The 24,694-nt window shown below is 34.3% G+C and overlaps 1 protein-coding gene across 2 annotated transcripts; it reads left to right on the top strand.

The window, feature by feature from the left end:
* The first annotated feature begins 23,267 nt into the window (after nt 1–23,267).
* Nucleotides 23,268–24,575, top strand: LOC113238106. Of its 2 annotated transcripts, XM_026474827.1 has the most exons (3): nt 23,268–23,300; nt 23,567–23,795; nt 24,405–24,575. In XM_026474827.1, exons 1-3 carry the CDS (start codon nt 23,286–23,288, stop codon nt 24,569–24,571), a joined length of 411 nt encoding a protein of 136 aa, XP_026330612.1. In that variant the 5' UTR covers nt 23,268–23,285; the 3' UTR covers nt 24,572–24,575. The 2 variants fall into 2 exon arrangements, 1 of the variants encoding a protein (XP_026330612.1); XR_003311082.1 differs by lacking the exons at nt 23,268–23,300; nt 23,567–23,795 and adding an exon at nt 24,005–24,119 and having other exon boundaries at nt 24,405–24,439.
* The last annotated feature ends 119 nt before the right edge of the window (nt 24,576–24,694 follow it).

The raw sequence follows: 24,694 nt of genomic DNA, 5'->3' as shown, positions 1-24,694 counted from the left end.
TTTTTACAGTATTAATAATTTTTGTTATCAAATATTTTGAAGTTGAAGATACGAAATGAGGTTATCTGAAAAAGAATCAAAGTCGTCGTCATAGCTGGTAGAATAAGCAAACCGAAGTTGTAATGGGCTAGCCATATCTGGCATGGGAAGCGAAAGCAAGTTCTTGAGTGGAGATCACGCCTTGGCAAACGAAGTGTAGAAGCCCCATATCTTTCTATATTAGTTTTGATTATAGTGTCCCTACCGACCCTTAGAGTATACGAGAAGGGCACTATAACCTGTGCGCGTACACGAACCTTATAAGTTCAGGTTCTGACCCCAGATAAGTCAGTGTACAGGGTTGTCACAGACCTCTGTCACTTTATTTCATCCGGTCCTTTGAGAGGCTTGGCTGAGCCACCCCGGGTGCACGTACAGTACCTCCCTATTTTCCAGATAGGCTGTACTCTTTGAGTAGAATTGCTGGCTGAACATAGGTAATGATTATAGTTTGTATTTGGAACGCTAAGAAAATAAGGGAAGAGCTTGACATACATATTGAGTAAGATTATTGATTTGTAACCCTAAACATGTAAAAAGTAAAATAAACCAAAGTTTTGAGATGATCCCGGTTTTATATTATTAAAAGTACCTCTCGCACTGCATCTGAGCTACAGCCCTCTATTATAAATGGTGGAGGCACGGATCCCAATATGATGGTGATGAAGAACACAACACAACACAAAAGCTTGTGTTGCGAATGATGGAAAAGTTCTAATGAAGAGAACTCCGTTGGAAAATATTTTTATATGTTTTTACGACACAACCACAACGAAAACGTAACAAAGGTCGTAATTTATATTTATACTTATTTAATATTGTTTTATAATTGGTGCCAGTAAAAAGTGCGAAAAGGAAATATGTATGCTATGTCGGCACAAAAGTTTAATGGATTCAACGACGTTGACGAGTTTTTGAATCAAATTTGAGACCATTAGTATATTAAATAATTGGTCTGATGTGCAGAAGAAATACGTGTTTGCATTGTATTTGGAGGGGCCAGCTCTACAATGGTACAAAACGTATTTTTCTTCATATATGACGTATGATGTGATTGCACAGAAGTTGAGAGAGGAATTTCCCTCACAAATAGATTACGCACGTGAATTTTATTATAGGCGACAGGGGCCTAATGAATCGCTGATAAGTTATTTTTATAGTTTAAATGAGTTAGCGATGAAAGCAAATATTCAAGATGTTCAGTTTATTAAGCATTTTTTGAAGTCTTTGTTACCCAATTTTAAATGGATGCTGGCTAGTAATTTATATTTATCTAAAGAGGAGTTGAGGAAAACAATTATCCAAGTAGATGACATATTTAATCACAATTATAATGGAAGTAGACGAGATATTGAATTGCCAGTGAATTGTCATATGGAGCATTCTCACTGTTGGCAAACACAGGATGTCTCTGCACCGATAATTAGACCCGAGTCTAAGCAGTCGGAATATTTAGTGCCACAAGCACCAATCGTGCAGCAGGATACGCCAAGTCAAGGGTATTCACGAGCACATAGTAGTGGATCTTCGTCGGGATCTCCTCAACGTGATTGTCACAAAAGCGCAACTGAACATGTAGAAAATTTGTCTACATTTGATAGTTCTAGGGTAGATAGGGCACCTTTTATATCTGTTTTTATTAATGATGTATGTTGCGAGGCGTTGGTGGATACTAATGCTTCAGTTTCAGTAATTTCTCGGTATTTTGCGGAAAAGTTACATTTACGTATCGATGATAGTCCAAGTTTTCCATTACGTACAGTGGGTGCAACGCCAATAAATGTGCAGTCGTCCACCAAGGTGTCGTTGATGATTAATGGGAACGATTATCCTTCGAAGTTGCTGGTTGTAGACGATTTTAAAGAATATTTAATTCTGGGACGAGATATTTTGAAGAGATGTGGCTTCGAGTTGTCAAAAGTAGAAATTGACAATAAAATTTCGTCTAAGTCCGTGACAGATATTGGCTCAAAGAAAGAAAAATCTTTGAAACCAGTATCAAAAAGTTTTGATAATTTCCCGCTAAATAGATCGGAGTATGAAAACTCTTCGGTTTTGTCAGGAATTATGAATAAAGTTTATGTACGTGACAAGACGTGTCAATTGCGTCAAAAATGTGATTTTAATAAAAATAGTTATAATTATGCTTTGCCGAAGGTAAATATAAAATGTGAATCGGAAAGCGACATTTCTAATCGTGTTCGCGTAAGTAATGTGGCGAATTTGCGAAGTGACTACGTAAAACGAGCAACTTCGATGAGTTCTCGTAAAGAATATGTAGATGATTTACAATTAAAGCAAAAGCGAATGTTTGACAAGAAAAACAGAGTTGCTTTATCTAAGAGGTATGTTACGCGAAGATTAGGGTAGTGAATTGGTTGAGTAGAATTAATTGTATTATGTGCAGATTAAGTATGAATAGGAAAAGGTTGGGTAGACAGAATCTACTCCATGTGAATAGGATGAAAAAGTTCTATATGAGGGAATTTAATGTGTTTGTTTCTACTAGGTTAATTAATCTTTTATGTTTACTTTTTCATGTGGAACCACATTGACGTTATGAGAAATATTTGGAGAAAAATTAATATTTTCCTGTACATGCAGACTTGGAAGGAAGGGAAGAGAAGATACACCATCAAACAGATAAAACTTATTTGTTCTTGTTTATTTTTTTAAATTTGATAGATATATTATCCTGTGTGTGCGAATAGTTCCTGCTCATCCCTCCAGTTGATCAAGGACTGTCTGCATTCTGGGAAAATATATTTATTTAATTAATTAGACGTCTTTCATATGGGATATATCCCCATCCCATATGTATCTTAGGATATGTAGTTAGAATATGTTGTTAGCGTTATATGTGGGTTGGTTCTTGTTGTTTAAAGATGGTAAGTGAAGCTGATGGAACGTGATAGCTGCAAAATGAGGACTAAGGCAGCTGGGAGATCAATAGTGATGTAACCCAGTGATCGTCCGATGGATGTTCAAGCCTGTGTCGTCGTTGTGGCAGCATGCACGTTGGAGATAGCTTAGGTTTAGGGAATTTAGGGAAATAGTTTTGTAGCAATGTTTAGAAGTTTGATAGGGTCGTTCAGCCAGTTTAGGGTCGATGAAATAAAGTGTTAGGGTTTAGTCAGGTTCCCTATTTAGCTAGGATAGCGAGTAATTATATTCTTTTTATTTGTTTGTTTAGGACGTGGTCATGGTCTGTCCTTTTAGATAGGTTTTTGGCAGACCAAAGCCATAGCCTCCTCGGTGGTTTACTTGTTGGTAAGTTAGTGACTTCCGAGCAGTGTGTGGCTAGCCTGTAGTAAAGGCTGATCGCAGATGTAAGTTGCCTATCATAGGTAGAGCACCAGCTAGGGATATTCACCCCTTCAGCTGTGAGGAAGAGGGATGTAGACTAGGCTGTACTCTTTGAGTAGAATTGCTGGCTGAACATAGGTAATGATTATAGTTTGTATTTGGAACGCTAAGAAAATAAGGGAAGAGCTTGACATACATATTGAGTAAGATTATTGATTTGTAACCCTAAACATGTAAAAAGTAAAATAAACCAAAGTTTTGAGATGATCCCGGTTTTATATTATTAAAAGTACCTCTCGCACTGCATCTGAGCTACAGCCCTCTATTATAGTACCGGAGTTGTAAGCACGCTCACTTCCCGTTGCACAATTAGCGGGTTGCCAGGACTAAGCCGTCAACTCTAAGTCCACTACCAAATCTCCTCATTTGTGGCCCTCTGGCCAGATAAAGTGACGATCTGCGAAAGCAGCTGGCAGCAGATGGATGCGGCAAGCTAAGAGTCGGGCGAAATAGCGCATATTAGGAGAAGCCTACGTCCAGCAGTGGACTTCGATAGGTTGTTGAAGATGAATATTTTGAATTTATATCCAAGTTTCAAGATTCGAAGTTGAGAATCCGTTGTCATATGTATCCAATCTCACTTGCCTGCTACTCATCAAAGTAAAATTACAATGTTGTTCAGTAGCGGTTTTGGTAATACAGACTTATTCTCCAATAAATAAAATATACAGCGCGGCTTAGCGCGGCGCATCCTGTTGTTGCTGCATTTTCCTTTTCATTTTTTAACCGACTTCAAAAAAGGAGGAGGTTCTCAATTCGACTGTATGTTTTTTTTGTTTGTATGTTACGCGATAACTCCGGTATTTGTCAACCGATTTTCATGATTCTTTTTTGTTGGAAAGGGGGTAGTTTCAAAGTGGTCCCATTTCACTTTGAAGAAAATCATCCACCTCTAAGGGTGGCTGTTCACGCATGAAGATTCATTTTTATAAATAGCGCCTAAATTTTACTAAGGAGCAATTATTTTACTGGTTGATTTTGCTATTTCTCCAATTCAAGGCTTTTTCTCTTCATATACTTTGAGTAGTGAGAACCGATTTTTATTATCTCCAGTGTCAAGTCTGTATAGTGGCGAATTTAAGGATATTTCAATAAAACAGACGTAAATAGACGTAATTCCACGTACTTTTGAGGTCGGTTTTTTTAGTACTCTGTACTGAGATTATTACTTGAAGATATAAAGTTGGCTCACCAGCTACACACTGTGTTACCACTATAATATTAATAATGTTAAAAAGATGCCTCTACAATGCAATCTCTGACATAACGTATGCAATTTCGTTTAAAGTTTAAAGTTGGGAGAGTCTCTCTTACCATGGATCAAAATGTTTCGTTGTGGATTATGTTCTACAGTACATGTTAAATAAATTTTAGTTTATATAGCTTAATTTAATAGTTAGTTGTATTGAATGTTTTTATTGCCTTCTTCATAATATTTTATTCAAAAATTATGCCTGTTGTTAAATTATCCTGATTTCGGTGGTAGCTGAATTCGGTGGATCAAATATGTTATTAACTGTTAAGAATCTAGTTGCCCAAATAATGGAATCTTGCATATTCGTCGGTTAAAAGGTAAAACTCATTAAGTGACATTTTGTTCAAAAACTAGATTTTTTCAATTTTGCTTTATTGGGAAGAACATCTATGACAAGAAAAATTCAGTAAGTCTGTGGTGTCCTTCATGTTTTAATACATACCAGTCCTTTAGTGATTTTTCATAATGAAAAAATACAAAATCTTAATTATCTCCCTTTGGCCAATTAGGCTATTAGTGAGTTTTACCTTTTAACCGAATCATTTAGATGAAAATATGTACAAAGGCTTTTTGACAAGCGATTCCAAGATGCAAGTTTCGCTTGTTCGCTACTATTTAGATTATTTCAATTTTAGTTTTGATTATCGTTTTTTTAGTGCGTGCGTGTGTGTTTAAATTTTTAATATGTTCTTGACCATTACGGACTATGGCAGAATATTAACTAAATTTCTAACTAACTAGTCTTCTGTAGTTGATTCAAAGGCCCTTTTAACATGTTTGATATATTATAAATTTGTACTTTCTTTTTGTGATGCTTTGCCCGTCACATACATCAGTTATTAATTTATTTTTATTATTATGAGAATCAGTTGCAATTATGTCAACTTTGTTGAGTTTACAGTTCTGACATGGACGGATGCGGAAACGGGTTTGGTAATACTAAGTTTTGTAATATTTCAATAGGGATAAAACATTATTGTATTTCAATTTAACACAAAATAATTAAGTTATCCCAAGCAGCACATCTATATCTAAATATATACTATAAGTTATCTAATAGAATTTCTAATAGATATCTCAAAGAAGGTTTCAAGCGGACCCCGGGCTCCGCAGCAACCCTGCTGAGGACGCAACCGGGACAACGCTAAGATGAGAGAGAGAGAGAGAGATCTCAAAGAAGGTTTCTAGATAATTTAAAATAAAAGTGGGCACCACTTTATTAATAGATCACAAGAGTACTTTGAGAAATTATCTATAGGTAGTGTTAAGAGGCTCATGGCTTCAACTCTCGTAGATGTTTACATATCTACTAGTATTTATTGAAAAAAACATAATAAAATATGATTGGAACAATGCCATTGAAAATAGTACAAACTTTTGAAAATAGCAAAAGTGGTGCCAAATGCGTGGGAAAAAGCAGAAATCCTGTTTTGGCTAAGAAGATGAAACGAAATTAATTCATGATGAATTTTCTGTGCCAAAGACAGATTGGAAGACAATGAGATGCAAAACTAAGAGGGAATGTGTATCTCAACAAGAAGCGGATGTTGATGTGGAAAAAATGGAACAGCTTTCCGACACAGAAAATGACAGCCCAACATCAACCCCAAGACCAATTCCAAGACCTCGAAAATCAATTAACTCATATTCTAGCAGAAATAGATTTAAATCACCGAATAGAGGCCGTCCATTTTGTAAGCACTTCCAATTTTTTTTATGAGTCTTAAGATAATTAATTGTCTCAAATCAAATTATGTTATACCGAGTGTTTTTTTTTTTTTGAAATGGGACAGTATGGGGAAATCTGAAACCATAGAAGATATAAGAAAACTGTCTTAGGAACCATTAAATCTTTTTTTATGAAAGCAATTTTGGCATAGTCAATTTTTTGGCCAAACGTGTTGTCCATAAAAATGAATAAAATTGATCGAAATTTTTTTTAGTGCTCTACAACTCAGTCTCATGAAGGGATCATTTCATTGTATGGGACGAAAAATCGGCACTGGGAAGTTGGTCACATATCATAAAATATTTTTCATACAAAATTAATAAAATTTACTAATTTCTTTTTAAATGCTGATAGACTCAGTTTCTTATAAGAATGATTTTATTATCATGGGAGAAAATAATCGGGACAGCAGAAGAAGGTCAAATTTCACAAAATGTTATTTTATATGAAAAAACTTTTTATTAAATTTTTTTTAAACCAATTTTTGCTGTCCCGATTTTTCCGTTCCATACAATGAAATGATCCTTATTATGAACTGAGTCTATCAGCATTAAAAAAAGTAGTCAATTTTATTAATTTTGCATGTAAAACATCATAATATGAAATTGACTAACTTCTGCTGTCCCGATTTTTTCGTCCCGTACAATGAAAAGATTCCTTCATGAAACTGAGTCGATTAGTACTAAAAAAATTAGCTCTATTTTATTCATTTTTACGATATTAATTTTTTGAAAACGGTAGATGCTATGACATTTGCATGTGGCTCCTCTGGAAAATCGAGAGGAATAGATTCATGCTACAAATTAATTGATTATTTTTTTCACAAGGGACTTACTCCTAAACTGACGGGCACTTCGCGTCAAGGCTGTGAAAGTAAAATACCTTTAAAATATTTTTGTAATACCAGAAAATGCTTCTTGTCATAAAATCAGACAATGATTTTGGGGAACAAGATTGCGACAAATTTTTTAAAACGATAATAAGAAACTCAAAGCAAAGACTGAATCCAAAAATTATGTCTACAACGAAGCATAGAGGAAAAACAGATTCAGCAGCTGCGGAACAAGAAAGGCCATTGCAGGCATTACAAGAACAGGCAGAAATGAGCGAAAATCAAACAAAAAATCAATCGGAAAAACAAGAACAATTAGGTGAACAAGTCAACAAAGGTAAAACACAAGCACAAGCAAGTAAACAAACCTATCAAACAGAAGAACAAGCGGGTCAATAGCATTAAAGGAAAAAATATAGGAAAGAAATGAAACCATATAATACTTAAGTATAGCAATTTTAATAACTTGTTTCTTATGAATAATATTTTCTCATTGAGTAAACAAGGTTTGCTTTTTTGTTATCCTGTAATTATGTGAATCAAAGGCATGAAAACAGTTTTATTCGAATCATAGTTTACAGATACTAATCTACATTTGATTTCGTCGATTCTATACAAAGAAGAGTTGCCAGTATACAAACAAATTACAAACAAAAATGTTTAAATGTGATGACTGAATCGGTCTTTCAAAAAAAAGATGTTGATTATTACGTGGTGTTCCAAAATTATAGTTATTATTTACAATTATTAAGCAGTTCAATTTCACTATGTCATTTTTGTTTGTTAAAAACCAACAATTTGGAATGTTGTTCATTAAGAAATGATTTTGGAAATCAATACCTTTGTACAAAACCACTTTTGATTTATTTTCTGTCTCCATAGGCAATAAAGAGTAATCAAAGTTGTCGTAAATTTCAATCATTTGTCTTGGTTGTAGATATTCCCTAGAAGATTTTCTCTGGCTATTTAGTACTTCAATATTATTATTTTCAATTAACCTTTTAGCAGCCTGTTATAAAGGTTTATAACCTGTTCTCAGTAGCCGCTTTATATGGTGAAGAGTATTTTCAAAAGGATACGCGTTAAATGAAGATAAAATGCCAAACATTTTCACCTCTTCAACAACATGGCATAAATTATGCACATTACTCGTCATGTGCGCTTCTCCATAAATGTCTCTGTAGTATTCGACGTAAGTATTAAATAAATCTTGCGCGACATTCAATAGATAAGCATAGCCCTCTGATGAGCATATAGTAACGGCGCAAAATAATGTAAGGAAATGATCATATTCATCAGGCTGCAAATATTTTTTTAGTCCTACAATACCCATGTAATAAAGAAACGATCTGGATTCCGTAGCTTTCCAAAAGGCAACATATCAAGACCTCTCACTGCTAGTATCTCTTCAGGTAATTTGCACTGCTATAAGAAGTGAGATATACTAATAATGTCAGCAGCTCGCCACTTTGTCATGTAACTACTGAATGAGCCATCCCGCCAACCCAATAGACACCTTTTCATAATACCAAGGTGTAATAAGGTGTAGAGAATCGGCAGCAGGAAAATCTAACATCATGTCGATAGGTAATTGAAATAGGGCGCTGTCTGTTTTATGATGTAAACCATATATTTTATTCCGAAACCCCTCATTAGTTCTTGGTGGGCAATTGTATCTTGGGAAAATGTTACATAAGAATATTCGCCAGTTATTGTGCATCTTGGGCATCCATTTTGACTGTTGAAGTTTGCTTTACCTGAAATAAAAAAATTCATTGAGCTAGATAATTTAGTTCATCGGCATACATAACTTTGAGATTTCACCAACGCATTTAACTCTGTTGACTTTGACATTCTCCTTGGTGGCCTTCAGGCGGGTAATATCCCCTCTTCTGTTTTAAGTTGGTTCTCTTCTTATCTTTTCGGTTGCCAGCAGTGCGTAAAAACTAATGATGACTCGTCGTCTTGGTCTAACTGCTGGTGTGTCCCAAGGCGGCGTACTCTCTCCCTTACTCTTTTCCATTTTCATCAATAATATTTCCCGTGTCATTTCTTCTCCCTTCCATCTATATGCTGACGATCTTCAACTCTATCGTAACTTTGGGCGAGGTATCTGAAGCAATTGCGGCCATCAATTTTGATTTGTCTGCCATACAGTTATGGGCTAAATCATTTGGCCTTTTAGTTAATCCCGCTAAGTCTCAAGCCATGATTGTAGGCAGTAGCAGATTAAGGTGCAAGTTGGATTGGTCATCGGTACCTGCGTTAGTATATGATGGAACTCCCATTGCATATACTGACGAAACAAAAAATCGAGGGCTAGTAATGGACTGCACATTGTCTTGGACTTCTCATGTGAACGAGGTTAGCAGACGAATGCACTTCTCATTTCACTCTCTCAAACGACTCCAATATTTTCTGTTGATCTAATATTTCTGTTGTATTTTTTTGGTGCAATAAAGAATATTATATTAAATTAGACGGTTTGCCATTTCCACAATATACACCAATAACCAAAACTGGAATTGAAGGTTTTCCATGAATCTTACACAATTTTTTACACAATTGGCCAAAACTCTACTTTGGAGCTTTTGTAAGTAGGTAGTCCGTCAATATTGACATCAATATTTATTGAAGTATTTTCGGCCAATTTTTGAAAATATTTTTCAAGATATCTTCTCAAACCATGGTGCCAGTATTCGCCAATAACATGTTTTTGTATGTGTACAAATCTTGCAGCCTGTAGTAGCGTTCTTGCGTCTTTTGGTACCGTTGTGACGTTCGTACCCAGGATGTGGTAAATAAATTACGATTTGTCGACAACAAATAAATAAAAAGTATTTATTAAAAAATTTATAAACCGTGGTTCGAAAGGCCTAACTTTTAGTCTGATTTCACTTCCGTAGTTCGGTCTCCCCTGGACACGGTGGCGGCTGCGGGGTATTCCCTATAGGGCAGCGCCGGGGTTCTGGTACGTATCGGGGAACGCCGGGTAAGTGGGTTGTGGTTTCTGTCCAAGCCCTAGGCAAGTAGAAAGGCTGGAGCGGTGCAGTAGGGTCGTAAACGACGCAGGTGGCTATTCTAGCCGTGGTATAAATGTCCACAGTGAGAATATGTTGGAGAACCTCCGCCGATTGTGAACCCCGTTTACTATGTGTACCTAATATTATAGGGAGAAGCCGAAAGTAGTTGGTGTGGGTGTTCACTATCAGAGCGGAGTTACATAGTTGAATCAGAATGACTTACATTTCTTTTTCTTTTATACAGCGAGTTACAATGAAATATTAGCATTAAAAAATTATGATTAGGCAATAAAAGATTGCCTTGAAAAATTGTTAAGGCGCTTATAAATGCACAACCAAGAGGCTGCGGACAAGCACTAATTTAGGACTAAACACTGCCTAACATATATAATATACGTTTTGTTCAACACTTACCCTATCGGGGTGCGAGATTACACTTTTTAACTGTATTTAAAAGTCTTCCAATTACGTTGGAAGTTGAGAAAAGATTGTACTCAAATTAATTTTGTTCTATTTCAACACGTAATAAGACACGTAACGGAAAATTTGGATACAACTGATATAGGTCCGCCACGGACAACGCGAGATGCAGTTATGAACGTCCTTGGTTTGTTCTCTATCATCAACGGTCGTGATGACGACAAAAAACGGGTTCATCGAGAAGCTTCGATTTGACGCGGTCGGTCGTCCAATGAGCGCTCTTAAAAATGGAATACAGACGCGAACAAAAATGTTAACTATTACGAGTTATTCCTCGACCGTGGTGGGCTGAAACTCATTAATTATACATAACAAATCATTCATGGCTCTTTGAGTGATGCCGTAATTGATGGACCTTTGACGCAAGTCAACTCTCATATTATGTGCACGATCATCGTGGTTAGACTCTTCACCTTCAGATTCCGTCGGAATACACCGTTCATCACTATTGGAATCACTTTCAACCACAGAGCTAATTTCACCATTATGTTTTTGGACCGCAGGTGCAGGGATTATTACAGATTGTTGTACATAGTCCGATGTTGAAGGTTCTTCTTTATTATTATAATTTAATACGCGTAGAGAATTTTGCGGCAACTCCATATTTTTTTCATATATTTCTGCACTCTTCTTCTGAATCCACCAGATCTTTTAATATTATTTACTCTATCCATTTTGTATGAAGTAAAAATCCTAGGACATAGTCCCGCACTAGGGAAACCCTGTGTCGCGGGTGCCATGGACACACACATAGACAACCACAAATCACACCCAAACTCACGAGGGAAATAATTGTAGGCCATACAACTATTTCTCCCGGCCCGGGAATCGAACCTCTGCGTGGCAGTCCGGCATGGTAACCGTTCGGCCACGGAGGCAGTTATAATATGACTACTACTACAGAATGTCTATAAATGGAATATATCTAGAATAAACTTAAGAACACTAGTTTTTAGAGTATTAATAGACTTTTACTAGTTAACTTTTGATAATTAGTTAATATAGAGATGAATTTAAAATAAGGACTGTAAGAGTAAATTTTAAGAGAGATCACACTTAATTGTTTGGTATTAAGGTTTTAAAATTTTGACTAGAGTGAAATAAGTCTAGAAGAACAATTTCTTTTCTATAAAGCCATGTAAAGAGAACTATTATCTAAGCTTATACCATATTAAGACTGTTTATAGATATAATAGTTTTGAGGCGTATGAAGTGTGCTCCTTGGGATCGACCTTGTTCGTACGACCACCGAGAGCACGTTGCAACGTTCCAATTCTTTGGAGCCAGTTTTCCACCACTCTTCCACACATATCGGCAGAAACGTTGGCAATTACGCGTTAAATATTGTTCCTGAGACCATTTAACGTTGTTAACTTGTTGCCATAAACCAACGACTTAACATAAAAAGTTATCCAACGGCGTCAAATCGCATGAGGGAGGTAGCCATTCGACCGGACCATTTGGCGAGATTACACGATTAACGAACTTCCTCTACATTTGGTCGATTGTTTGACCAAAATGCAAACGTGCTCGCGGTGGTCATACGAGCGAGATCGAATTCCACTCTTAAACGTGTACTGCAGAATAAATTTCAGTTCAATATACATTGACTTACAATTATATGGACGTCGGGTCTGCGCTAAAAAGTGTCCGAACTTATAGGGCGTTAAAATCGTATACAGATCGTCAATCACGCTTTAGTCTTCGTTTGTTCGACTGACAGCGAAGCAAGCAAAATTAGACAGTACTGCAATGACATTACAATTTAAATCCAACGTTTTAGCTTTTTCATATTCCTTTACATGTCACTACGCTTAAATAGGTTGACTTGGGACATTTTTTTCGTGGTTTTTGTTTTAGACCCGTCATCCATTTATTTGTGAGTCAATGTCAATATATCAATTATTCTACGTTTTATTGAAATACAGAATTGTTTTCTCATTTGAAAAATCCTATATTACATAACATGAGCATTATCTAAAACCGTTTTGTTTACATGAGTCCATGTCAAAACTGTAAACTCAAAAAAGATGACATAAATGTAACTGATTTTCATAATAATGACATTAAATTCATAACTTATTTATATGACATGCAGAACACCACAAACAGAAAGTACAAATTAGTAATATAACAAACATGTGAAAAGGGTCGATGGGTGCGAAACTTGCATCTTTGAATCGCTTATCAAAAAGCCTTTCTAGACATTTTTATCTAAGTAATGTGCCAGACAACTACACCAATTGCCTGTCACAAACTAGGGAATTCGAAGTACTGAGTACACTTGCCAGAACCCGATATTTGTGCGGTTAAAAATTGAACGAACACAATCCTCTAGTTCCATTCTACTTCGTGTCAATTGAGTTACTTTATATAAAGTACTTTGGAAAAATAATTCACTTTATCGACTCCAACATCGTAGCGTATAAACTGTTTGCTGTATCGTAATAAAATTGAGCCTCGAGCGAACTACGCCTATTTCTCAAGAGGCCTGCTTCACTGATATTATCGATATAAAAAATCACTACTAGTCTAGATGTATCGTGTGTGGGTGGAGATATATTTGGGAAAAGGTGGGGAAATATAGCTAATCTAATACCATAGAAACAATATTCGATAACATGCAAGGTCCTTTGGCTTCGGGCAGCACATTCGTACAGTTATACATCTAACATTAATCAGTAGGTTTAAAGTAAATTATACCGGTTTCATGTTTCAACTTTAACCTTACCTTGCCTATTTCTGCCAAGCAGTAATGTCAGTTACTGTGTTCCGGTTTGGAAGGGTAAGGGTGCTGGTGAAATTACAGGCACATGGGGCTTGTCAACTTATGTCTCAACGTGACGGGCGCCCCCTCAGAACTTTGCTCTTTGAAGCTCTAAGTGTCACTGCAACTGTTTTTCCCGTCACTTGGTGTTATAAAAAAAGTTTTGGTAAAGTCGCTGAGAGAGCACGTTTGACGGACGAGGTTTGCATAGCGCTAATCGACACACGCGCCTTTCATTATTATGCGAATGTCTAAAAAATCTCGCTGCTACGTTTGTACGGAGTTATCGTCTAATTTTATTAAACTATGCAGGAGACCTGAACCAGCATGACCTTCGGCAAGCATTAACAGAGTGTTTTAAAAGTTGTTTAGTATCCGCGATAGAATCATCGTCATCATTATCGACCTATTTGTACGTGCCATTGCTGGACATGGGTCCTCCTCTCAGGCAAGGGCTTAGGCCATAGTGGGCTGGGAATTTCACTCATTTTCCGAGGGTTGTGAATCATCACGATGTTTTCCTTCACCGAGAAACAGTAAATTTCAAATTTAATTTCGCGTATAAATTCCGAAAAACTGAGGTATTGTGGCATGTTTTTTTGATTAACATCATATGGGCGTGGACATGGACTTAATAAGTCAGTCAGTAATTTAAACGCGGTGACATGACAGTTATATGGGTAACGCTCCGAGTGGCATTGCAACTGCTGTAGACAGGCGTGTCGCTAAACCACCAGAAGATCATCTACATCTAAACATGTTTTCAGAAAAATAAAATGAATTCACGCGTTTTTATATTTTTAATGGTGGCAGAAACTTAAACGTGAGACAACAATATCAATTTATGACATGCACCAAATTCGGACACATAAAACTACAGCATAATTTTAATTGTTTCTTTAATCACCAAATATGCCATCACAAAAAAAAAAATGTTATTGTTTCGGTTTGTGACCCGCGCTTTATTGCTTTACAGAGTGATTTGTGTCCGTCTGTCTGCCCTTAATGTGCGGTGACATTGGGATTTTAATATTATGCTGAACATGGAAACAATGTTTGTTGCAATTAAGCGCCGATAAAATTGTATAACGAGGATTTTAACTGGCCTAAACTACTTGCTTTGTGATGTCAAAAATGTGGCACACGAGTAGTATATTATTAGGGCATCTGGATACAAGGAGTTATCCAGACGCCCTAATAATATCTATTCAAGAAGTCATTACATCTATTCAAGAAGTCGTATTGCATGTATTCAAAGTGATCACTTATTTAACATCTATTCAAGAAGTCATTACATCTATTCAGATAGAGGTTGGAGTTATCCAGACACCCCAATAACATCTATTCAAGAAGTCATTACATATATTCAAGAAGTCGTATTGCATGTATTCAAAGTGTTCACTTATTTAACATCTATTCAAGAAGCCATTACATCTATTCAGATAGAGGTTGGAATAAAAAATAATAAGATCTTAAATTTATTAAGAAGTCCGTATATTCAGAATTCATGAACTCTTATATCGAGAAATTAAAACAAAACAGCATTAATGGATTCACATAGTTTATTTACAAAAAATATTATTTTCTATACACCACTTATTCAAATAGGATACATTTTTAAAAGCACATATATTAGTATGGTATATACAATTTTGAATATCCGACGACATTGAATATTTATCACTTAATGTTTCTAAATTAGGACAGTTTACGTTTTCTAGATTATGTACATTATCACTTTCTATTATCTTCTTCAACCACCGTACTTTTTCAAATCCTTTTGCATAAACACGTTTATTTTTACAGAAATCTAACATCAAACTCTTATAATTACAATAAGGCACATATCCTTCATTCCATAATATTCCTCTGTTTTTTTCTATCCATGAAACTTGTATACGTTCCTTCTTTGTTAGGTTATAAAATCGGTATGGTGGTTTAATCAACAACACAAGCATACTCTTGTTACAAATAATTGCGATTTCTTTCGGTATAAATTGATTGTTTTCGTTTTTAAAACCTTGAATATCCATAACCACGTTCATGATATTTTTCGAACAATGTTACTCAGTGGTCTATACTCAATAAGACGATCGTTTATGATCAGACAGTAGCCAGTTGTATTTTCAGGTATATCTTTTGAAGATTCGATCTCTAAACGAACGTCAACGGGTCCTGTTTTCAGTGAATCATTTTGTCTTGAACAGTCAATAACGAACAGTGGAGCTTTTTCCTCAAATGCTTTCAAATCAAGCAAGGGATCGATGCTCGTGTTGTAATACGACTGACGAAAGTTAGCATACATTTCGTATAATATACTATATTTGTCTTCATCAAATTTCAAATTAAGTGAATCATAAGGAAAGTACTGTGAATTTAAAAACAACTTGACATTTGTTATATTACAATGATCAAAAACAGATGGACTCTTCGATTTGTTCAGTTTTCTGTTAGTTTGTAAACCAAATATAACATATCTTGGTTTTTCTAACTGAGAAGCAGTTTTCACTGACCACGAGTGTTTTGTTGTCTTAGGTAAAAGAGGATATTCATATAAATCCCAATTCCGGAAAGCTAGTTGTATGGGTCTATCTTTTTCTAAATGCTTAAGTAATAATAATCTGTTACGGTCTGAAACTCTAACATGCGGTACACGCCATTGAACTTTTTGTATGTCTATTGCCACGTTATCTTTGCTATCAAGTATAACACTATTTAAAACTGTATTACTTCGATGAAGTATAAGTTCATGTCTACAATTGGCGACAATTTTCTTATAATCTTCTGCAAATCCTAATACTTTATTTAGTGGTATAATAACAGAGAAATGACCATCTTTTCGAGTGGACCCATTTAAATTCCAGCCCCACAGTGCTGCACTTCTACTTTCTCCTTCATTCATTGAGATGAGAGATTTAATGGTTGTTGTGATTCCCGTATTTTTAACATGATCTATTTCAACACCATTTAGTTCGTATTTTATGTATTGAAATAAAAATAATATCGGATTATTTATAAATTTAATCTCTTTTGGTGTTTTTTTTCCTGCTGCATCTTGTTCAAATACACTTGCACACCCCTCAATGTAAATGGAGCTTGCGGATGGTAATATATAAACATCTTGCTGATGAATAGGTATTCTAATTTCATCGTTTTCTTTATAGCTATGATTGTAGGGATTATAGCTGTGGATTTCATAGCTTTCAATGGAATTATCTTGCTGTGGTGGGTCCGATATTTGCAACATGTTTATTTTTTATTATTTATTTCTAAACCAAGAGAAAGAAGAAAGTTTTTATTACTTTTAGTAATTTTCTTTGTTGTGCCTAATCGTCTTCTCCCTTTGAACACTGGAAGCTGAATATTGAACTTTTGTTCATTCAATAAGGTTTTATTGTAAACATACATATTGATTTAATATTATAAAATATAAGATAATGTTTTATGATGACTACTATAATAAACATATACTTAGCACCCAATTCTGAACAATGTTCGTGTAGGAATGTGCTCCACTGGTTTAACATTTCATTTTATTTATTTATTGTCTTTGTAGTTGAATCATAAATATTTAGTTTTCCAAAATGATGTCAGAAATTTTAAACACAAATGCCCGCAGTTGTATAGATGATTTCCTTGTAAATTATCATAATTATATTGAATACGTGGTCCCACATATGCTATAAACTCTTTCGGTGGTTTTAAGTTACCGTAACTATCGAAATATTCGATATAATCTTTAAATTTTCCATAAGCTACCCAATGAGTTCCAGAATTTCTAGAAGAATCTAAATTAATCACACCACATTCCATTAACCATGGCACCTTCGGCAATTCGTCTCTCATAAATACACCACGAAAGTGAGGAATATTTTTTGTGTGCTTTATAATATCTATATTAGTTAAAGCTCTATTGGGTAGCCCAGTATCTAGTTTTTTTTATTTGAAACATAAATTCCTAAACCACTTTTGTACGGCTTCAGATGTAATCCTTTTCCAATACACATCGCTTTCATTTTTATATTATGCCTCTTCAATTCTGATAGTTGTTTTTTGGCTGACTTATAATTATTTACAGCTTTGGTGATTCCATCAACACCCCCCGCTAAACTTCCTGTAGCAGATAATCCGGCAAAAATAGGAACTAATGGTAGAAATCCACCGGTTTTAGGTACAGGTATCACTCTCGGTAACGGTAGGTACGGGTAAGTCAGAAGCCAATTCTTGAGCAGCTGCATATGCTAATTCTATTAACATTTTCTTGCATTTTGGTTTTAGTTTGCGGATATGTTTTTTAGTATGCGAAATAATATTGCTCAATATCGTTTTTGTCATACCCGCTCCAGTTTTCTGAGCGGTTGCTAATTTGTCTTTTCTCTTCTGATTCGCGTTATCGGAATTATCATTTAAGTTTTTCATTTTCAATAATATTGTTTGCGAATACTTTATTCAAAGCGGTCTTTGTTATGTTAAGATCTCAATACAAATGATTACACGAAATTTGAATAGCATATTTATATACACTATATTTTACAATTACAAACGATTTGATTTATCAATCCAACTGTTTTCACTTAACGGAAGACCTAACCACTTAACATATACTTTGTTTCCTTTGCGTTTCAAAACTTTTTCAACAAGATATATCTCAGGGTGTACAGTTTTCTGAATTTCTTCACTATAGAACGCCCCTAAAATTGGTCTTGATTTTGAATCTTCTAGCAAATATGTAGGGGGACTGGTTTGTTGGATTTTTGTAATCTTGAATATTTCTGTAGACCAATTAGGTGTAAACCCCTTTTCAAAAAATCCTTTGTATTTACTGATTCTTACGAAATCTCCAACTTGAAATCTTTTTCTAGTCAATACTTTTTTACATTGTGTATTGTTAATGTATCTCTGTAATACAGTTCCTTTATTACTGTGATTAATTGTAGCTGGTGCTTTTCCGACTGTTCTGTGATAAGCGTGATTGTATTCGTAAACTTTTTTGTCGAGGGTTCCATCATTCCAATTATAATTTCCTTTTAAACTAAACTCCTTGTACAAGCTTGTCTTGAGAGTTCTTATAAGTCTTTCTACGATTGAGGCTTTTTTCGTAGAATATGTAGAATAATGGTTAATATTATACTGTTTGATAACTTTTTTAAATAAATTATTATAAAATTCTTTTCCCATATCAGTTTGTAAATTTTTTGGGTAACGCCCCCTTGCTAATAATGTTTGAAACTCTTTAGACACGTTTTCTTTAGTTTTTCGTTTGAGGGGAAATGTCCAAGCATACTTTGAGAAACAATCGATAATCACCAATATGTATTTGTATCCAGCATTAAATTTGGATAAAACTTGCATATCTATCAAATCTGCTTGCCAAAGGTCATCTATATCCCTTAACAATACACTTCTCCGGGGAAAATTCACTCTAGCATTCTTATGAATTTCATTAACGACGTCGGCTTTGCTCATAATGCTTGTTCAATTTTCCTTCGAGTCCCTTCAAAGCAATGTCTTTTTCAATATCTTTTATACGATCAACTAAGATCAAAATTAACTTTTCAATATGTACTAAATTGTCAGAATTCTTCTTAACAATTTTATCAACATAGTCTTTACTAACAATATCGGGTAATTCAGCTTTATCTGAAGATGAGATTTTAATTACTTCTACTTTAAAATTATCTACGCCAGTATCATTTTTTTTCTCGAGATTCATGTCTTATATTCATTAGAATACTTAGGGTAATGATGATACTAAAATAGATTTTATTCTTTTATTATACCGGCTTCCTTTAATTCTTCAATAATTGATACAATTTCATTATCATGATTGTTGTTACCAGCGCTTTTAGATGCAATTAAAAGTTTCAGTCTTTCAATCAACTCATTTGGATCATCCCAATAAATATAATCTGTGTTACTTTTATATTGTTTTAGTTCAGGCAAGTATCCTCCGCTTTTTAATTGTGGTAACTTTTTGACTAAATCTGTATTGCGTTCATTTAGTTGAGAAAATAAAGGCTTGATGATTGTGCAGTATTTTAATCCTTTATCACCTTTTAATTTTCCGTTCGGGTCAAAATCACGTTTGTGTGCGTTAGTGTTAATTAACATTTCTTTGTATTCACTTTTGTCTTTTTCGGTCACAATCGTAAGATCAGGTTTATTACGCATTAGAAGTTCCTTTAAACCAGCGGTTAATTCATACTTCTTGTCATTGATGGTAATTATGTACCTTTTTTCCGCATGAGAAGCATCAGGTATATAAGATAAACTAACAGCACTATTTCCCATCATAAGCTTTTTATTTTTGGTTTGAATGCCAAATGGTACATTAAAATGTTCATACATATCCATCATGTCTTCTTTCTTTAGAGATAAAAGAGTGTCGTTACCATTACTTTCGTTTAATAAACGTTTACTGGCATCGTTAGCATATTCATAATATTCGGAATGGTCACTAGAATCTGCGTTGATTATGTCTTTGAAATTTTCATAATCTGTAGAAGAGTTCAAGTCCTCACTACCACCAGTTTCATCTATTTTGGTTGACATGGTGAAAGTGGGGATAGACTTTTTATTTTTGAGCAATGTTTCTAGAGGTTCTGTAATAGATTTAAAGACGTTTTTGTATTTCAGATTAGCTTCATCTTCATCACATTGAATCATTTTTATTTTATTCTTTATATTGTCCACCGATTTAACGAGTTGCTCTTTTAAATCTATTTCCATTGTACGGATTATTGATAAATCTACCAATTTAAACGAACACTCGACTGCAAGTGCGGTATTTAGACAACAAATTGCTTTATATGAGGATTTTATAAGTAAATAAACGTGTCAAATCCTTGTCTATACCTTCCCATATTCATTGCACAATCTTTATTTATTAATAAAAAGCTAAATTGATCTTGCCATATAACAACACAAAGCCGCTTAAATGTAGACCAATCTAAGTCTGTATTTACATGCTCGTTGTATATATGTCTTAAATTAATATCATCTTGTTTGAAAATAATCAACACATTGACGTTGTCCCTGAGCAATTGTTTAGGTATTTTTGAATAAGTTTGAGATAAATAAAAACAGTCTATCTGTCTGTGTCTCCCCATAGCAAAATAATTACGAATATTCATTTGGTTTTCACAAGCGACATCATCAAAAATCATAATTGAATTTGTCAAAGCATCGTTGGGATGAAGAACTTCCTTGTTCTCGTTAAATATAAATAGTTCTGCCCCTGGAACACCTTCCATAACTTGTCTTAAAAAAGTATACTTTGGTTGAAATGCTGTCTTTGAATACAAGTAAATATGTTTAAATTTCAAACCATTTTCATGTAACAATAGATTCAACATAATGTTAGTTTTACCACAATTGGAAGGACCGCATACTATGCACCGGATTGTGTTTGGTAACAGCGAACTATGTTTTACTTTTTCTGAATAATTTTTTACTTTAATATTAGCTACTTCTAAAGTTTGAGTTTGTTTTACGAACTTCATCGTGAAGTGAGAGGGAGTTGAATGTTTTAGTATTTATATACTCGTCAATCAGAGGAATTGAAACTATGAACAAAACAAATGCGATAAGTATAATATAAATTCTTTATTTAAATTTAGTACAAGCGTATTTACAAATCTTAATCTTACAAATATTAAAAGTAAAAAACATACATTAAAAATAAAAAAAAATATATAAACATGAAAATAACGAAAAAGTAAAAATTCCTTATCGAATTACAAATATAATATACTTTACAGCAGGCAAATATCATTACGAATGTTAGTGAAAGATAAATTAAAAAATTGTTTTGTAATGCCCCCAAGGTAAGGTGTTGACTTTATTTACTAGTATCTGCCTTTTATCATCAGTATTGCTTAAAACCGTTTTATTAAGCTCTTGAGAGTAAAGTACGTGCTTGATTGATTTAATTAAATTCATTTTACATTTTAAATCTTTGACGTTGAATAATGAGTCTTTGTATTGTGATAAAGTAAGATTCTTAGTAACGCACTTAGAAACACCTTTAGCTTTATTGATTCGTGTTTTAATGCTGTTCAGGGAATAAAGTTTTGCTCTAAGACCTACAAATTCTCTAATCACATCACCCCCAAGTTCGTCTTTAAATAAGCCGGGGATTTTTGCATTCACCCTTTCTATGCAGTATGGATTATTTAAATCAAAGTTACTAGTATCAAATTCCGACAAATTATTTTTGATATCTCTGTAAACGTCCTCTGTGAATATCAAGTATAGGAGGCTATCAGTATCTGTATAACAAAGTTTTGCATTCTGATTATATATCTTTTTAATAAAATCGTAATGAAACTTGTATAGATGCTGTTTTGCGTATTCTAAAACTGAAAACCCAATGTAGATAGGTCTGTCGAGCACAATCTTTTCTGGAGTAAATTGAGCAGCTATAAAATTTTCTGAGAACACTGAAATATTTTTTAGATTTGGGCGAGAAATAAGTGTTTCAGCATCAAGTCGCTTTTTTGTTAAATTATATTCATCTTTCCAAGTTGTGATCAATTTAACACTTACTTGTTTGCGTCTATTTTCAATAGTTTTACCGAAAATATTTACTTATTCATATATATTTATAGTTAAACACATTTAATTACTACAATACAGGCCAGTAAAAATAATGCTAATAGTAAGTACTATTAAATGAGGGTGGGCAATTTTTGAATTCTTTGCGAGTTGTCTTTATGTAATCTGTTAGATGTGCCCAAGCTTCAGAGTTGACGTTCGTTCTGTTTTTTATAGTAATAATACTATGACGCCATCTATTTATCGGTGCAACGTTTTTGATCTCGTTGCATGAATAAACTTTTAACTCAACGTAATGAGTGCCAGTTTTATTGTCGTCTGTTTGACGACTTATCCCATTTGCTAGCTTTCGCGTAACGTAAGAGTAAATTGGCGTACCCTTTGTTGAACCTGTCGAGCACCCTTCTTCTTCATCACTCTCGCTGCCGAAAAGCTCAGCCGTCGCCGCCTTCATGACGGGGGTGATTGGGTTGATGACGGTTTTCCTTTTCTTAGGCGCAGTGGTAGTGAACGGCTCACCTGTCTTCTTACTTGTCGAAGGGTCACATCTCGAATGCTTCTTCGAGGATTTCGAGAGCTTAGGCTGCACCGTCTCGCACTCGTCTTCTGACAGGAATAAATCTTGTGCCAAAGACCTAATAGAATAAAATATATGAGTAGTACATAGTAAAATGATTGAATAAAAACATAAATTGTTTGGTAATAATATCTTGCGACAGTGAACTCACAAAAACTGATCGAATGATTAGTAAAACTAGGACAACGATAAAATAAGCACAGGTAAAATATTAAACATTTTGGAATCGAGTATGCGCATTTGTACTTGTCACTAATTTTGCTCCCCAGCAGGATTCGAACCCGCGACTCTTCATCACAGTAAATAGATTCGGATTTGGACTAAAAAATAAATAGTCCGAAAAAAAATAATGGAATAAAATAGATAATTAATTATAATTGATGAATAGTTCGAATAGATGGCACGGTTATGTAACATAAATTTATTTTAGTACTTAAAATGCACTTACATTGTTCTTAGTTATTTGCAGTGGTTGATTTGTTTTTTTGAGCTGTCCTGTTGTCTTGTAGGAAGGTGATCTGAGCAATAATCATGGATAGAGAGGACCGGTCTATATAGGCCTTCATACGCGTCACGTTTACCCATATTTGTAATTTGTATATGAAGCAAAATAGGCAAATGCACAGTCAACATAAATGCAAAAACAAATACTCAGTATGATATGCAGCAATCATCGGTAAGTTAATTCTAATATCGATTCTAATTCTAAGTGGATAAGGTAGCATAAAAATAAAATGTGAAATATTGATTGGATATTTTGCATTTGTAAATGTTTTTCTTTGCTTAATAAATCGATTGTATAATTTCAACCTTCTTCTTTATGCAATAAGAACTATAATTTTGTCTTACTAAATAAATGATAGAATTGAGTGTGCGATGTATCATTTTGTATTATCATTAATCTTAATAACATAATTTTATTGAAAATATACCTGCTTACAGAATTTTTCATACAACAATTCACTTAATACTACGAATACAAAAGTTACAAAATTAAACCCCGGCAACGAAACATTGGTATCAAAACTACTAGTCATATCATATCATCAACACTGTTACACGTCCCACTGCTGGGCATGGGTGTTCATCATAAAAATCTTTATAAATATTGTACTACATCACACTTGCTGCATCATGTTCTATATGATATATTTGAAGAGATCTTTTAAAGGTATGTTGAAACGAAAGGTTCTTATTTTTTAGACTATATAAGTATATGATGTAGATACCTAAATAATCGGCATAATTGAGTTCAATGTAACGATACCTCATAACTTGGAATCGTTTTAGCAGTTTTGGCTCAGTGATAGAACAGATGAATACATACACACTTAGATACATACACTTAGGTATGCTGCTGAAATCATAACCCTCCTGTTCGCTCCGCTGTAGTCGAGTAATCATAAATGGAAGTAAACACAAACGGAGTCATTTTTACTCTCGGCGTCGAGCACTCCATATTAGATTTATTGATGAGTATTGAATAAAAAATACAGTAAGTACGATGTTAATTTTGAACCCTATTAGCACTGCCTTCACTCAATATAAACGGGTAAATTGGGAGTAAAATAATCATTATTAAAAAACTTATTTTCTTGTGAAGTTGTCATAAAATGTCGGTAAGTTAACCAAAATTTATTTTTAATTTTCTTTAGATTAAATTTGTTGAGAAACCTGTACAGGTTTTATATACTGTAAATATAATAAATAAATAAATAATTTTAATATTAACAATGAATTGAGGATGTGTAATTAATACTTACTTTCAACTTGTTTTAAGGATTCCGGAGATCAATTATTCAACTTCGTGCCCAGCGCTGCATCACAAAGAGATTTATCTCCAAATGGAACGCGGCTCGGATTGGGACGCAAAAGAAAATCCGAAAAGACTACATGTTATACATATATAAAAAAGCGACTTCGGAGTGGTGCGAGCAAGGTTATTAAAATAGAGATCTATGATACTGATCAAATACAGAATAGTGACCAAATGTGTAAATGTGAAGCAGATTTGTGTGTGCAATACGCGGTGAGAAACATTTTATTGGATGACATTTACCACTCAACAAA

This window comes from Hyposmocoma kahamanoa, unplaced genomic scaffold, assembly GCF_003589595.1.
Source record: "Hyposmocoma kahamanoa isolate Upper Pololo Valley unplaced genomic scaffold, ASM358959v1 94966, whole genome shotgun sequence".
Classification (NCBI taxonomy): domain Eukaryota; kingdom Metazoa; phylum Arthropoda; class Insecta; order Lepidoptera; family Cosmopterigidae; genus Hyposmocoma; species Hyposmocoma kahamanoa.
This window is presented reverse-complemented; position numbering and strand designations above follow the sequence as displayed.